A 15,727-nucleotide genomic window follows, 5' to 3' on the forward strand; every position below is an offset into this window, starting at 1 on the left:
GCAGCTATGCTTGTAGAATTATGCCTTGAGTCTCACGAGCTGAGTAGTTGGAATGTTGGAAGGAAATTACTATTGAGGTCTGGTGTTCTCTGCCAAGCAGCAGCATGAAAGTTCAGAGCACAGCTTCAAAATCATCCCATACAGAACTTTATCTTCACAAACATTCATGTGAAAGCAATTCTTTCTGCCACTGGTAATATTTTTCTCTGTCAAGTTTTTGACAGATAAGAATTATTGTGAAATGGAATTTGTGTGTGTGTAAATGTAAATGGGGGATATTTCATATATATATATGTACATATATCTATATCTATCTATATCTATATATATGTAAAATTAGAGAAGTCAGAGTTTGGTTATAACTTTGCACCCAAAGGACAACTGTGTTATTATCAATAATCAATAGAGATATTCTTATCAGCACTATTTGCAATGACATGCTCAGTGAGCTCTGAAAACAGTATTTTATTCGTTCTTTATAGCATCCATCTAAGATAGGCAGAAGAAGAATTAGAATTAAATATAAGCATTACAGTTAAACCATACCACTTGTTAGAGGGAAGAAGTTAGAACATCCTCAGGATGCATACAACTACTATCCCTGGAAGACGTTTATATGATTAGAATGGTGAGTTATTAAGAAATCATTCTGAATAGGTCAGTGTAAGTGGAAATAGACATCAAAGAAATGTGATGGGGCCATGAAATACAGTACTTATGGTTAATATCTAGATTTTTGTTTGTTTGTTCATTTGTTTTGTTTGCAGAACCCCTTGTGAATGAGGTTTTAAGCTCCCAGAGGGCAGGAAAAATGTCTTGTACTTCAGACGAACTCTTTACAACCTCTATAGCAATGCTGTCCATATAATAATGATGATAATAAGAATAGCTAATATTTATTCAGGGCCCACTCTGCCAGGCACTGTTGTAAGCATTTTGTGTGTAATATCCCATTTAATTTTCAAAATTACCATATCAGGTAGATATTAATATTATATCTATTTTACAGATGAGGAAACTGAGGCACTATGCAGTTAAGCAGCTTGTCATGGTTGCACAGCTAATAAGTGGCAACGTTGGGATTTGAACCCCGAATAAAAATAATGTAGAGAGAGAAGTGAAATATCCTTCTGCTTAACAGACTAACCTAAATTAAATATTCAGTACTTCTGTACTGAGTATATGTTAGAAGCCAGGGACAGTGTGCCAGGATTATAATGGTCATGCAGTCCTTGTCGTGATGGAGCTTATGATTTTTTACATAACTATTTCATAACAGAGTTCACTATAACATCTGACACCAAAATGTATTAGCAATTTAGTTCAAAGAACTTCCTAGTGACAGACATAATTTGTCATGTGTTATACAAGGTACTTTAAATGAGAAGTGACCTGGAAGCAGCTTCCGTGTTGTTTAACCACTTACCTGGTTCTGCTTTACTATTATGCAGCTGAAATTCTACCCTATATCGTAGCTATTGCGTCAGTTTTTCCAGTCACCCACCGAAGACTGTTCGTTGGTTGCATGTGTGGGAATTGACCAAGGATGATTTTGGAGGGTCTCTACATGAAGTGGGTGTTAGGGGTTCCTTGAGTCAGATGTGTTCTCAGGTTTGTACAATCTGTGGGCCATCCATGCCTGCAGAGAATGCTCCGGATGTGTGGTTTGTGTACCAAAATAAAAAACGAACATTGCATTACTACAGGTGCTCAGCACCTAAGATGCTGGGGCTTGTATGTAGATTGCTTTATGTGTGTTTAATATTTTTCTTTGGTAAATTTCCAGTATTTAACATTTTCAACTTATTTTTTTCTATCTCCTTTGATTCACCCTTTGGAGTTATAAGGGAAATGGATTGACGTAGAGAAATGTAAAAATAGTGGCCAGTGAACTGGTTTTCTATATAAATTACATGGGAACATTTTAGTGATATGTAGACTATGACAGATTCAACGTGGATTTTGGTGATCCATTTTTAAGTAGGGCTTTCATATTTGCAAGGAATCCCTTCCTCGATTAATACCATTTGAGTCTTTTTCAACATCTTGGTAATAAATAGTTTTGTAAGATGTATGATGTATGCATGCACATATGTATATGTATATAAATATACAGGTACACATATTTACATTTGGCAAGGTATAATTTCAAGAGTGCATTACAAATGATATCTAAAAGTGTCAAAGAGTAGAGAAAAAATTAAAAAATAAAAATACATCTTCATCAAATGTGGAAATTAAGGTGTATAATATAGTGTTATTAATGCTTTAAAATCTATTTTATATTGGGCGCCTGGGTGGCTCAGTAGGTTAAGCCGCTGCCTTCGGCTCAGGTCATGATCTCAGGGTCCTGGGGTCGAGTCCCACATCGGGCTCTCTGCTCAGCAGGGAGCCTGCTTCCCTCTCTCTCTCTGCCTGCCTCTCCGTCTACTTGTGATCTCTGTCTGTCAAATAAATAAATAAAATCTTAAAAAAAAATCTATTTTATATTGAGGATGATGGTTAAAAAAAGTACTGATAGGGAAACTGAGAGTATTTGGAGGATATGCTTTAAATAACATATTTAATATTAAATATGATAGTTATAAAATGTGATTTATAGTAATTGGCTTAAATTCTGCATCCTAATTGACACACATGAAAATATATGCTTAATTATGGTTATTTTTACTAAGGCAAATAGTGTAGAAACATGGATGTTCTCAAACATTTAATTAATTAATTTTAAAAGTTTTATTTATTTATTTGACTCAGAGAGAGATCACAAGTAGACAGAGCAGCAGGCAGAGAGAGAGGGGAAGCAGGCTTGATCCCAGGACCCTGAGACCATGACCTGAGCTGAAGGCAGAAGCTTAACCCTCTGAGCCACCCTGGTGCTCCAAACATTTTATTTTAAAAGTTAATCAATAAACAGTCATTATTGCTAGAAGATGGCTAGGGGGCTTTAGATGGCTATAGGGCAATAATGAGATTGAGTATTTTTAATTTCTATTGAAGAAACATTTTATTAACTCTCAAAACACTGTTAGAGAGATACAGAGACATATAGTATTTTTACTATATGTCTGAAGTGAAGGAGGTGCATAAACATGGGTAATTGATAAAGCCAAGTTCTATTGTCCCATTAGATGTAGCTATTAGAATGCTACAATTGTTGTAAGCATTTTTCCAAAGCAAAGACAAAAGTTACTAAAATTATTGGACCCTGTTAGCAGGAAGTTAGGAATATTATAAAATTTATCAACAGAAATTAACAGGCAGATTTCATGTTAAACATTACCTTTGAATAAGAATATAGGAAAGTATTTCTTTGTAAATATTTACATCATACAAAGATAACCATTCTGTACAATAAATAAAATGCAATTATCCACCTAGGGGGTTGCCTAAGGATGCTATAATCTTCTAACATCATCTTCCTTTGTTAGGGATTAACAGGACCTGATGGATCCCCTGGTTCTGTTGGACCAAGAGGACAAAAAGTAAGTTAGCCACCTGGTATTAATTACTGCTATTAGTTAGATGCTGAAGTATAATTTTATTATAGTGTTTGCAAATCAACTGAAAAATCAGTTATGAAACAGAGGAAATGTACTTCAACTAAAATCGTGTTTTAGTTGAATTAAATTAAAAACATCAAGATGGAGTGTTTTAATGATTTCAAAATTTATGCAATTTACATATTTACATATTCATGCTACAAAAAGCTAAGTACAATGAAGCTCTTTTTATTTTTAGGGAGAACCTGGTGTTCCTGGATCTCGTGGATTTCCAGTAAGTAACTGTAAAGTGACAGAATTGAAAATCTGTCTTTTCCTGTCATTGTGAAATGTTTAAATGCAGCTTTTGGTATAATATGCATCACAAAGGAGTTCTCGACTTATCTGCTATGGTAAGCATTCTGAGTATGAGTAGAGAACCTTTAGAGAAATTTGAATGCACAGTATTAAATACATATGTCTGCTTACAGGTGGTGTCTCCCAATAGGTAACTGCCCCTTCAATCCCCTTGATGGAAAACATTTCTTGCATAATAACAGCAAATCTAAATCTTTGATGTTTAGACCATAATATCAAACCACTTTCTTCACAACTGGTTTTATCTTGGATGGAATGTAACCATCAGATATAATTACCAGCCTGATTCCCTGGTTAGTCCTTTCCTCTGATTCCCTGGTTAGTCCTTTCCTGCATTGCCCAATCTGGCTGATTTTTGTAATTTCTATTTATAAGAGGGCTAGGTTCTCAGGCTATTTTTCCTTTCTATTTTGCTCTTTATTTCTCTTTTGTTCTTGTCATTAATCTGTATTTTTTGTCTTTGTTTTCTGTTTGCACTGTTTTCATGGCCATATTTCACTGTCTGTCAACTTTTCCATTATGAGGCTATTTTCAGAAGCGAAATAGCTTGCTGGCCTTTCCTTCATATTTTTCCATTCAGAGCTCAACATCTTATAGAGATGCCTTTTTTAAAAAAACTGAGTGAAATTTGAAATTTGTCAAACATTTAGAGCTATGATAATGAAATAACTTATTGATTACTTTGGTATTTTTAAGCATAACTCTTATTTCCTGAATTGATTTACATATTAAAATGATCAAATAGGAGTAATTTTTCAAATGCCTTGAAATACCTTGAAAAAGCCCCACCTATTATTAAAACATACTGCTCATCTGAAATTCGTGCTTGTTTTGGCTGCCTGAATAATTGGAAATCGTAACATCATTATCACAGGGTGCACATTGATTCCACTAAATGCTTCATATATGGATATTTTAGAAAAGGAAGACAGGAATGAAAAGCTAACATGAACACTGTGAATAAAAGTTATTTAAGCCAATGTAGGAGAGAAAGGAGTAATGAGGATTCCCAATGGGGGATATTGAACCTGGAAAGCAAAGATAGAGAAAAAGGGATTTTAAGCAGCTGGTGTTCAGTTATATGAAGTTCAACAAGCATATAGTTAGGGTTTAGCATATACTGGTTCCTGTGGTAGGAATTGAGGCTAGAAGGATAAATAAGATGTGATTTCAATCCTTGATTGTATGCAGTTTGGTGTTGCTATAGAGATAAAGCATAAAGGAGAGGGAGACAAAATAATTAGCTTTAAGATCAAATTCAGGATATTAGATTAGGATCCCGTAGTAAGTCATTTCTGGAGTGACACCATTTTATTTTCATCTATTGGATTTGGTGTCTGGAAACAGTCCTACTTGTCAAAAGAGGGTGGTTTCTGGTCTTTTCTCCCCTGCCTTTCCGTGCTGAATGTTTGGGGGGATTTCCAAACAACACATTATACATTATAAAGCAGTACACTATATTGCTTTTAATGCAGATTTCTTATTAAACACAGCCAAAAAAAAAAAAATCTTTAAACTGTCAGGTTGTGATGTGCTTCTTTGTCAGTGATGCTAAGTTCTGAAGACAAGCACGAATGACTTCTTTACTTTGATTTTCTTAAAAACAAGTTTGGAAAAAGTATTATCAGTTAGCTTAGATGTCCAAGCTACATTTGAGGTGCTGAAGCAAGCTTCTTCCTTTAGAAGGAGAGCCATGTTTCCTTTTCTTTATTCATAGTCCTTTCTTTAGAATGAACATCATATATTTATTTAGTGACAAAATTTATACTTTCTTTTTGAACTGATTTATGTCTATCTGCATTTATACTAAGTTTAAATCACTTACCATAATAATTTTTATTTTAACTTTTTAGGGCCGTGGTATTCCTGGGCCCCCTGTAAGTATCATCTCTTGGTTTATTTCTTCCTAGTCTATAACAATGGCTAATTTCTCGGCTTCCAAGCTTAACTCTCCAATGAACACTATCCAGTGGTATTTATAGTGTCCTATGTACATGACCTTAGGTGGCTACTATGACACACCTCTGTTCTGCTAAACAAAAAATTTTATTCATTTTAGAAATTTCTGTTCCATTTTATGTAATTAAAATTTGGTCAGATGAATTATTGTGTCATTGGAAACCAAAGCTAGGACAGATACATACTCCTAACTCAATCAGTTACTTATCAAATTTGATATCATTTATGATAGATTGTAAAAACATCCATAAGTCACCATGTTCTTTCTTTCTTTATTTAGAATTATACTTTTTTAAACATTGAAGTATAATTAGCATACAATGTTATATTAATTTCAGGTGTCCAATATACAATTCTATACATCACCCATACCCACCACAATAAGTGTGGTTATCATTTGTCACCAGTGTTATTACCATCTTATTGACTATGTTCTCTATGCTATACTTTTCGTCTCTGTGACTTACTTTTTTATCATGGAATTCTGTATCTTATACCCTCACCCACCTCCCCTCTGATAACCACCAGTTTGTTCTCTGTATTTAAGAGTTTGGTTTTTTGTTGTTTGTTTGCTTCTTTGTTTGCTTTATTTTTTTTGATTCCACAAATAAGTGAAATCATATGGTATTTGTTTTTCTCTGTCTGACTTATTTCACTTAGTATAATACCCTCTAGGTCCATCTGTTTTGTTGCAAATAGCAAGATCCCATTCTTTTTTATGGTTGAGTAATATTCCATTGCATGTGTATATACAGGGTCCTCCTGGGGCAGCAGGACTCCCTGGAGAGCTTGGCCGTGTTGGACCAGTTGTGAGTACCGCAATGCATTTTGATAGACATTTGCTGATTTAGTAGAAGACATTACTCTGGAAGACAAATTGCCCTAACTGTATGCTTTCCCCTGCAAATCCATAAAATGATGAATTTCATTCCAGTTCATTTCCATTCATTTCATTCCAGTTCATAATATTGACGGGAACCGGGGATAATAATGCTACCTCATTTCTGTAGAGTGATTTTAATTTTTTTTTCCCAAAGTTACCAGCTAAACTTTTCTTCCCAACTTCCAGAATTAGTAATCAATCAAACGTGTGTCTCCTCCATCTAATAGACTCTCAGCCGGAACTAAGGTGCAGTGTCTTTTGTATTAGTCTCACTGCATGAAATGAAAAGTGAACAGCCAAAAATTATTGCCACGTTTATTTATGTTAGGATCATTAAATTATAATTGAACCAACAGAACTTAGCATTAAGTAATAAAGAGCTGAACTCTGTAGGAGAAATTGCTGGTAATAAGTTCTTGATGTTACTATCCAATAAATATTTCAAGATTGTTGAGAAGTAGTGACGTTATGTGGAGGATAGATAATTGTAAACGCATTGAGAATAGAGGACCCGTGTTCTATACTTATTCTTGCTTCTCTTACTATAGTAATAGTATATTACTATACTATAGTATAGTAAGTATGTCTTACTATTTGGTAAAATTATTCACTGAACAGATGAATAAATGAAGTGGTTATAAGGTTAAATTAATTGTAAGATGCTTTTGACTTCTTATGGTAGAAAAATAAGAAGGAAAATGTATGCAAGGAGTAAATTCTGGATGTTAAGACAAATCGAAATCCGTTTTCATTTGCATTTAACCATCTTTGATCTTTTATCCCATTTGCAAGAGGGTACACGTCAGGCCAAGTAACAGCTGTGGGTAGACAGTACCAGGGAGACTCTGGCATTGCACAGATTAGACTTCCATTCCATAGCTTCAGGTGCAAGCCTTCTTTTGCTACCATTATCTGGATGGCACTGGCAGTATTGTCTGTTATAGTTCCTCTGTAAATCAACTAGAAAAATATGTTGTGTTTCCAGTTTGTTTTCAGAATAAAGTGATCATTCTATAGAGAAGAACTGGATTTTTTTTCTCCCCCCCCAAATCTCCTTCTGCCTTGTTTATTGCTTTGGTGAGACTGGAGCTCCTTTATTCTTCCAGTTTTGTGGAGCTAATTGGATTATGGGCCACCCATCGATTTTTGTGGCGGGTCTACGCATGGCTGAGCTCTGTGGGGGTTTCTCGTAATAGTCTCTCATGCCTCACCAGTTTCATGTACTGTGTTTTGACATGTGTATAACCACTGTGTCACAATTTTCAAATAATTTAGGGTGACCCTGGGAGAAGAGGACCGCCTGGGCCCCCTGGCCCTCCGGGACCCAGTGTAAGTTATTTGCAGCCTGAATTGTCCTGTGTCTGAGAGTTAGGATTAAAGAAACCTAAGAACCCAAAATGAAAGTACTCGTTAATCAAGTAATCATTCTAAAATTCCAAAATGGCTATCAATTTTTTCACCCATTCATACCATGGGACTTTTTAGTCACGGAGTAACAATAATTTAAAAGGTGGTTTTTTCAGGGAATGGCTTACTCATATATTTGAAGTCTTTTGGCCTTTGTGATTTCTCAAATGCTTAACACTTGGATGTATAAAAGGGACATTTTCAAATGAACTAATTTTTACAAAGGCTTTACACAGTAAGCAATTTTAAAAATGGAGTTTAAATAGGAGATAATTCATATTTTATTTCTTCTCAGTTTTTTTAAAAGATGTGTTTATTGGGGCACCTGGGTGGCTTAGTCGTTAAGTATCTGCCTTCGGCTCAGGTCATGATCCCGGGGTTCTGGGATCGAGCCCCGCATCGGGCTCCCGGCTTGGTGGGAAGCCTGCTTCTCCCTCTCTCACTCCCCCTGCTTGTGTTCCCTCTCTCGCTGTGTCTCTCTGTCAAATAAATAAATATTAAAAAAAAAAAGATGTGTTTATTTATTTGAGAGAGAGAAAGCATATGATTTGGGGCAGGGGCAAAGGGAGAGGGAGAGAAATCTTCAAGTAGACTACCCGCTGAGCGGAGCCCAAGGCAGGGCTCATCTCATAATCCTGAGATCCCAACCTGAGCTGAAAAAGGAATATTCCCATGAGTGAAAGTTTTTAGAATATTAGCATATTATATGTTGCTATTTGTTCCTTATATTCTATTGAACAAATATATTTATTATATTTTTGTCCAATGGGCTTTCTGTTATTAGTGGGTTTGAGTAGGGTATTTAACTATATTCTTAACTTCAATATTTTCTTTACTTTAGGGAACAATTGGCTTTCATGAAGGAGATCCCTTGGTAAGATGTTTACCTTTGAACAAAATACTGTTTAAGTCAAAGACCATGTAATCTTCAGATGAGTTCTCTTTAAAGTTGTCTTGCTGGAATATGTTGTTATGTAAATATGAATATGTTTTACTCTACTTGGGATAGCAGAGCAATCCAGAGCCCTAGTGGGCTGGTGGTTTGAATACACTTAGACTGTACATGGTTTTCATTATGGAAATGTTTTTGTTTCTCCAAAGTCTTTTTTACTTTATGACTAAAGCATCGTTTTCACCATAGCACCCCAATTTCCGAAGCTAGAAGTCAAATGACTCCCTCTGAGACTTGTTTTACTTATAGACTAATATTCACATGATGTGGGTAAACTGTACTAAATGCAATTTTGGCCAATTTGACAAGGGTTTGTAGACCTCAGGATAAAGCTGTTCTGGTGGTGGGGGAAGAGAAAAGGATCAGGTTGTGGTACACTAGGTTGGAAACATTTGGTATACGAGGTCTGGAAACATTTTATTTCTTTAATAAATGTGAAATAAATATGGCAAAATATTAACACTTATTTAATCTGGATGGTGAACACATGGGGAAAGCTTGTTCTATTCTCTGTACTTTTCTGTAAGCTAGGAATATTTCTGAGTTTAAAAATGAAATATTGAAAAGAAGGGGTATTCAGACTTATTTAATGAATATAATTATACTGGGATTCTGAAGCTGCAATCCCTAAAATAGTGCCATTTTGTCATAAAGGGACGCTCTAATTTATGCTCTCTACCTCTCTCTCGCTCTCTTTCGCAGTGTCCCAATTCCTGTCCACCAGGTCGCTCAGGATATCCAGGCTTACCAGGCATGAGGGTAAGAGAATAATTTCAGTATTTTATTTTTAGAGTATTATCCATAGGAAAAAAAATAGATCCTTTCCTGGAAGTACTGGCCTTTCTGGTGCAAGACCCCATTTTGGCAGATCAGGCAAGTCTGTGTTTGTTTATTCTTTGGCTTAGTCTGTGGTCCTTCTACAGTCCTATAACTTCAGCTGGCTCCCCTGGCAGGTACATGGAGATGTGGATGTTTGATTATACAGTGCTTTCGTTGTTCAGGGAGGAAATACCAATAAAATGTACTGGCTGGAGAGATGCTGTAACACCAAATTAAGGTTCTGAAGTTTGCTTCTTATGGGGAAGATTGGGGAGCAATTATACACATAATGTATTTGAATCTATTTTAGTTAAAAAATTGGGAAAACAGTGCAAAATAGCCAAGAAAAGAGACTTCCACAAAATGTTTTTCTCTCACTCTGTATCATAATTACGTCAAAATTTCCCATTAAAAAACCGCCAACTGTTGGGGTTAAGTGGCTTTTTCTCTCTAGTCTATGAGTCTGAAGTGATTTTGAAAATTCCAGACCAGAGGAATTCTGCTATGATCTGAAAGGCACCAGGGCACTGGTTTTCCGATTATTGTTTTCTCTAAGGTGAGTTTTAGTGGGTTCCCACAACTGCAGAAGATTTTGTCCTGGATTGGTGTCTTATTTTTCTCCAAGACCTACACTCTCAGAACAAGAAAGTCTCCGAGGGTGAAAGCTCTGATAGACTTAATTTTAGAATGTTCATGTCCCATTTGCCTCATGTTACCACCCAAAGCACACATATGCTTAGAACAGGCAGCCTGACAAGAAGATACAGGGATTTCTTCTCGTACTATGCAGCTTTCATGGATTGCCCTTTATGGCTTTCCCTTTGCACTTATAATTGTGTACAAGAGGTGGAAGTTGTGTATCTGGGGAGCTCCCCTTCTCATACCAGCCCTTCTTCCATTTCCAGGAAGGAGGTGGGTATAGAGGAGGCAGAAGGGTTTTTGGAGCAGCACAGAGAGAGCAGGGAACAGCCAGCTAAGCTCAGTCAGGACTGTCACCTTCGAGAAGAAAGTTACTGATGCTGGAGAAGACTTAATGCTCTTGACCCAACTGTGAGAGGAAGTCTGGGATAGAGGGATCTAGGGATCAGCTGGTGATAAATCATGTTGGTGAACCAGATAATGAAGCTTTGTTATTCTAGAACAGTGTTTTTCTATTAACTAAAGCTAGTATTTACCATATACACTAGTCATGTAATACACATGGCACTGTTAAGGTTGTTGAAGGCAGTCATTTTCTTCGTGACATAACTTTTTTTTTTGTAGCACACTGACACAGGTTTAGGGAAGCAAATCACTTTATGAACCTCCTGACCACTTTCTGTGACAAACCCAATAGAATTATTTTTTAATTTATTTATTTATTGTTAATTATGCATTTTTAGGGTCATAAAGGAGCTAAAGGAGAAATTGGTGAACCTGGAAGACAAGGTCACAAGGTAAGGAAAATGAGTATTTAATGGGTAAGTTGTGTTTAGGAAGTAGTGATTGCTTTTATTACAACAAATTATAAGGAATAAGAAAGCATGATATTTTTCCCTTCCTTTTCAAATGATGATTGACAGGTTTTCAGTAGATGCATCAATATCCTGACTAAGCACAATATTCTCATGTTGTTCAATTACAAAAAACAATAATACACCAGACATTTCATTCTTTCCTGTGTTGCTGCCCCTTGCTTTCCTTTTGAAATCAATCACATTCAGCTTTTTTTCCTTGATGCTTTTGATAGTCAAAACATCATTCAGCTAGCTTTTCCACTCCACTAAACAAAATTTTATGACACGTTTAAAATTTTATGACAAATGTCACTGACACGAGCAAACAGGAGGTTGAAAGCTGATAGCTTCTCATCTTAGTTCTGAAATAATTTGTCTGTTTCTGACTCCATTTCAAGAGAATTTAGATTTGGGTAATCTGGAAGTGAATGATAGACTTAAATACTTGTCAGGATAGAAATACGGGATCTGTAGCACAACTTGCATTGAGGCTGGCAGGTCTTGCAGAAAAACCAAGGCAGAAATTTAAAGTATGATGACTGACTTGCTCTTTTAAAAATCCACTGGTGCAAATTGGCTGTAAGTGTCTAAGAATTTGACTTCCTGCATAACAGAAGTGTTGTCTGTTAATTCTGAGATATTTTACAAAGCCAAACTGTTCTTATTAATGTGGGTTTTCTAGACTTTGTTGACTATGTCCTTCTAGACCTTTATTGGGTGGAAAATTAGTCTTTTTCTTTGGAAGTTAAGAACTGGAGAGGCAATTTATTATATTGTCAGGCATTGATATCCTTGGACTCTAGCTAAAATCAGTCTGTTGAACAACCTGAGATAATCAGGATAAGCTAAAATCAGTCTGTTGAACAACCTGAGATAATCAGGATAAGATAATCAGGATAACTACTTGGGCCCTGAGTAATTAAGGCATTTTATTTATCTGGACTGTAACACCTGGGTTCTTACTGTCAAATTGGAGAAAGTAGAAAAAAGTTGGATACTTCAGAGACTTTTCTGCATGTTCATTCCTCCATTCAATCTTGAAATTCATAATTGAAAAAAATTCAACAAATATTTTTTTAAGTACCTGCTGTGTGCCAGAATTTATTCTAAGTGCCAGGAGAACAAAGTGAAAAAAAAATTTGTCCAACCATAGGAGACTGGCCAAATTAAGTGTGACATGGCCATACAATAGAATATTATCTAACCACTGAAAAAGGTGTGTAAGGATATTACATTATACCAAAAGATATTCATGAGGTATTGCGTGTGGTCAAACAGATTTGGCTGACTTCTATTATTTTTGATGCGATGCTCCCTTCCTCCTTCTTTTAGTGACCCCTTTTCTTTAGGGGAACTTTTACAACCCCATTTGGGGATAGAACTGTCAATTAGATTATTTTCCCCCTCTCCTCAAGAAACCAATTATTATTGACACCTCTACAAGTTGTTATCCAGACTCTCAAATTTGGCTTGATTTTAGTGAAGAAGTTTTGGTGTGTGAGAAAATTGGCCAAAATTTTATTAGTCATTGTTGAAAACTCCTTTAATTTATTTCACATGCTGTGTCACTCACACCTTTCAGTGGTGTCTTTGAAAATTTACTTGGGGGCACCTGAGTGGCTCAGTGGGTTAAGCCTCTGCTTTGGCTCAGGTCATGATTTCAGGGTCCTGGGATTGAGCCCCGTGTCTGGCTCTCTACTCAGAAGGGAGTCTGCTTCCCCCTCTCTCTCTGCCTGCCTCTCTGCCTACTTGTGATCTCTGTCTGTCAAAAAAATAAATAAAATCTTAAAAAAAAAAGAAAATTTACTTCAGAGGAAAGGATGACAATAGCTCATTGAAAAATGAACCTTAAGAGGGTAATCGATGCACTGAACTGTAAACTGAAAGTGGGTTCACACTTCTGCCTTGAATTTACTCTACAAATTAGTTAACGAAGATTTTAAAATTTGTAAATAAAGGAATGAATAGTCAACAATCTTTCAGTAAAATGATAATAAATTGCTGTTCCTAAATTTGTCATTATGTTGTGGTTATTGATTGACTAGTTGTGTGCTACTCATCTGCTGGTGAGATAGTTAAATCATCTATATTACTCCCCAGGGTTTATACTGGAATCTGTAGGAAAATACCCCAAACCTTGCTAATGAAAGCTTACTGTGCACATATCAGTCACTGTTGTTTTGATAGTTAGGCAGGGACATACAGATAGCATTTAATTACACACATGTGTTGCTTATCCATTCCTTGAAATAGCTAATTCACTGGCTTTCCCACTGGGACTACCTCTCCTCGCTATCAATCATATGTTCTTATGGAATACAATCTGAATAAAATTATGAGACTGAAACCACTATGTATAATTGATTCAAAAGTCAAGTATAAATGACTTAGGCATAACCTAGTTCTTTGCATTTATGCCCAAAGTTTCTATGTTTCTATATTAATATTGCCATTTAATTTTCTGCATTTCTGTGTGTGTGTGTGTGTGTGTGTGTGTGTGACAAGTTCTATAAGGTATAATCTATAGAACAAGAACATGGGTGAATTGAAATATGTAATAAAGAAACAACAGGAATAGATTTTTATCTAATATTATGCACATAATATTAAAAATGAAGAATTTTTCTCATGATTAATTTTATAATTTAAGATATTCATTACTACAGTAATGAATACATTACTATTCATTATAATTTAAGATATTCATTACTGCATTACTACATACAGGACATATAGGACAGTATATTTCTATAAAAAAAACTTGTCAGAGGGAATAATAACTTTTTTTTCAGAGTCAGTCAAGTGATCTTTCTGTAAGAAACAGCAGCTGGATTTCTTTTCAGAATATACCAGCATTTTAAAGTATATCAGAAGTTATAAAATTAATATCAAAAAGTTAAACAATAATTAGCTAGAAAACAACACAGAATAAGTTTCCATTGGGAATCACCACCGAATAGTCAAGATGTCTTAGCACAAACTTAAATACTGAAAACTAATATGAGGAAAAGAACAAAGCTTTATTGAAGGAAATAAAAAGATTTGATTCAATAGGGAGATACACCGAGTTCCAAGATAGACTTGGTATTGTAAGGATTCTAGTTCTCTCCGTATTAATCTTTTAGTTTAGTGCAGTCCTAATATAAAGCAAGTAGTTTTTTTGTGAAGATCTTCCAGATAATTCTAAAGTTCATCTGGAAGAGCAAACATTTAGGAAAAACTGAAAAATAAGAGTAACCATAAAAAAAAAAACAAAAGTAAAGGAATTCTATCTGAAATTAAAATGTATTATAAAATTTCAATAATTAAAATGTGATATTGACAAATTCATACAACAGATCAGAAGAGCAGAGTAGGAAATCTAGAAACAAGTATATTCATAATTTACTATATGTTAAAGAAGGATTTTCCAGCCTGTGTGGAGAGAATCTTGTATTCAATAAATGATATTAGAGAAGGTGAGTAATTACCAGAAAAAAAGAACATGACAGATTTCTTTTTTTTTTTTTAAAGATTTTATTTATTTATTTGACAGACAGAGATCACAAGTAGGCAGAGAGGCAGGCAGAGAGAGAGGGAGGAGGAAGCAGGCTCCCTGTGGAGCAGAGAGCCTGATGTGGGGCTCGATCCCAGGACCCTGGGATCCTGACCTGAGCCGAAGGCAGAGGCTTTAACCCACTGAGCCACCCAGGCGCCCCCAGATTTCTTTTTTTAAATTTAAATTCAGCTAGCCAACATATAGTACTTCATTTGTTTCAGATGGAGAATTCAATAATTCATCGCTTGCATATAACACCCAGTGCTCATCCCGTCACACGCCCTCCTTTATGCCCATCACCCTCTTACCCTATCACCCCACCCACCTCCAAAATGATAGATTTCTACTTTATATTTTACATTAAAATCAATTAAAGATTTCTATGTAAAAAGTTTAATTATAGAATTATAGAAGAAAAATACAGATGAATATTTATATATTTAGGAGGTGAAGAAAGCTTTTCTGTGGGAGACATCAAAGGTATAAGCCATAAAAAGAAAGACTGATTTAAATGCTTTTTAAAAAATTTATATGGTAGGGCGCCTGGGTGGCTCAGTGGGTTAAGCCGCTGCCTTCGGCTCAGGTCATGATCCCAGGTCCTGGGTTCGAGCCCCACATCGGGCTTTCTGCTCAGCGGGGAGCCTGCTTCCTCCTCTCTCTCTGCCTGCCTCTCTGCCTACTTGTGATTTCTCTCTGTCAAATAAATAAATAAAATCTTAAAAAAAAATTTATATGGTAGAAAAATTATAATAAGAAAAGTAAAAAATGGAAATCACAAATAAATAATATTGTAGTTGATGGAAAAGTTTGCATTCG

At 35.6% G+C, this 15,727-nt stretch overlaps 1 protein-coding gene across 2 annotated transcripts in view; it reads left to right on the forward strand.

Annotated features, from left to right (window-relative positions):
- Positions 1–15,727, forward strand: part of COL9A1 (collagen type IX alpha 1 chain) — a 92,664-nt gene that overhangs the window by 31,254 nt on the left and 45,683 nt on the right. For both annotated transcript variants that reach the window (XM_047733703.1, XM_047733704.1), the window contains 8 exons: positions 3,429–3,482; positions 3,739–3,774; positions 5,711–5,734; positions 6,572–6,625; positions 7,975–8,028; positions 8,948–8,980; positions 9,761–9,817; positions 11,260–11,313. In XM_047733703.1, coding sequence (XP_047589659.1) covers positions 3,429–3,482; positions 3,739–3,774; positions 5,711–5,734; positions 6,572–6,625; positions 7,975–8,028; positions 8,948–8,980; positions 9,761–9,817; positions 11,260–11,313 — 366 coding nt within the window. The remainder of the gene's footprint in view (positions 1–3,428; positions 3,483–3,738; positions 3,775–5,710; positions 5,735–6,571; positions 6,626–7,974; positions 8,029–8,947; positions 8,981–9,760; positions 9,818–11,259; positions 11,314–15,727) is intronic.

This window comes from Lutra lutra, chromosome 6, assembly GCF_902655055.1.
Source record: "Lutra lutra chromosome 6, mLutLut1.2, whole genome shotgun sequence".
Classification (NCBI taxonomy): domain Eukaryota; kingdom Metazoa; phylum Chordata; class Mammalia; order Carnivora; family Mustelidae; genus Lutra; species Lutra lutra.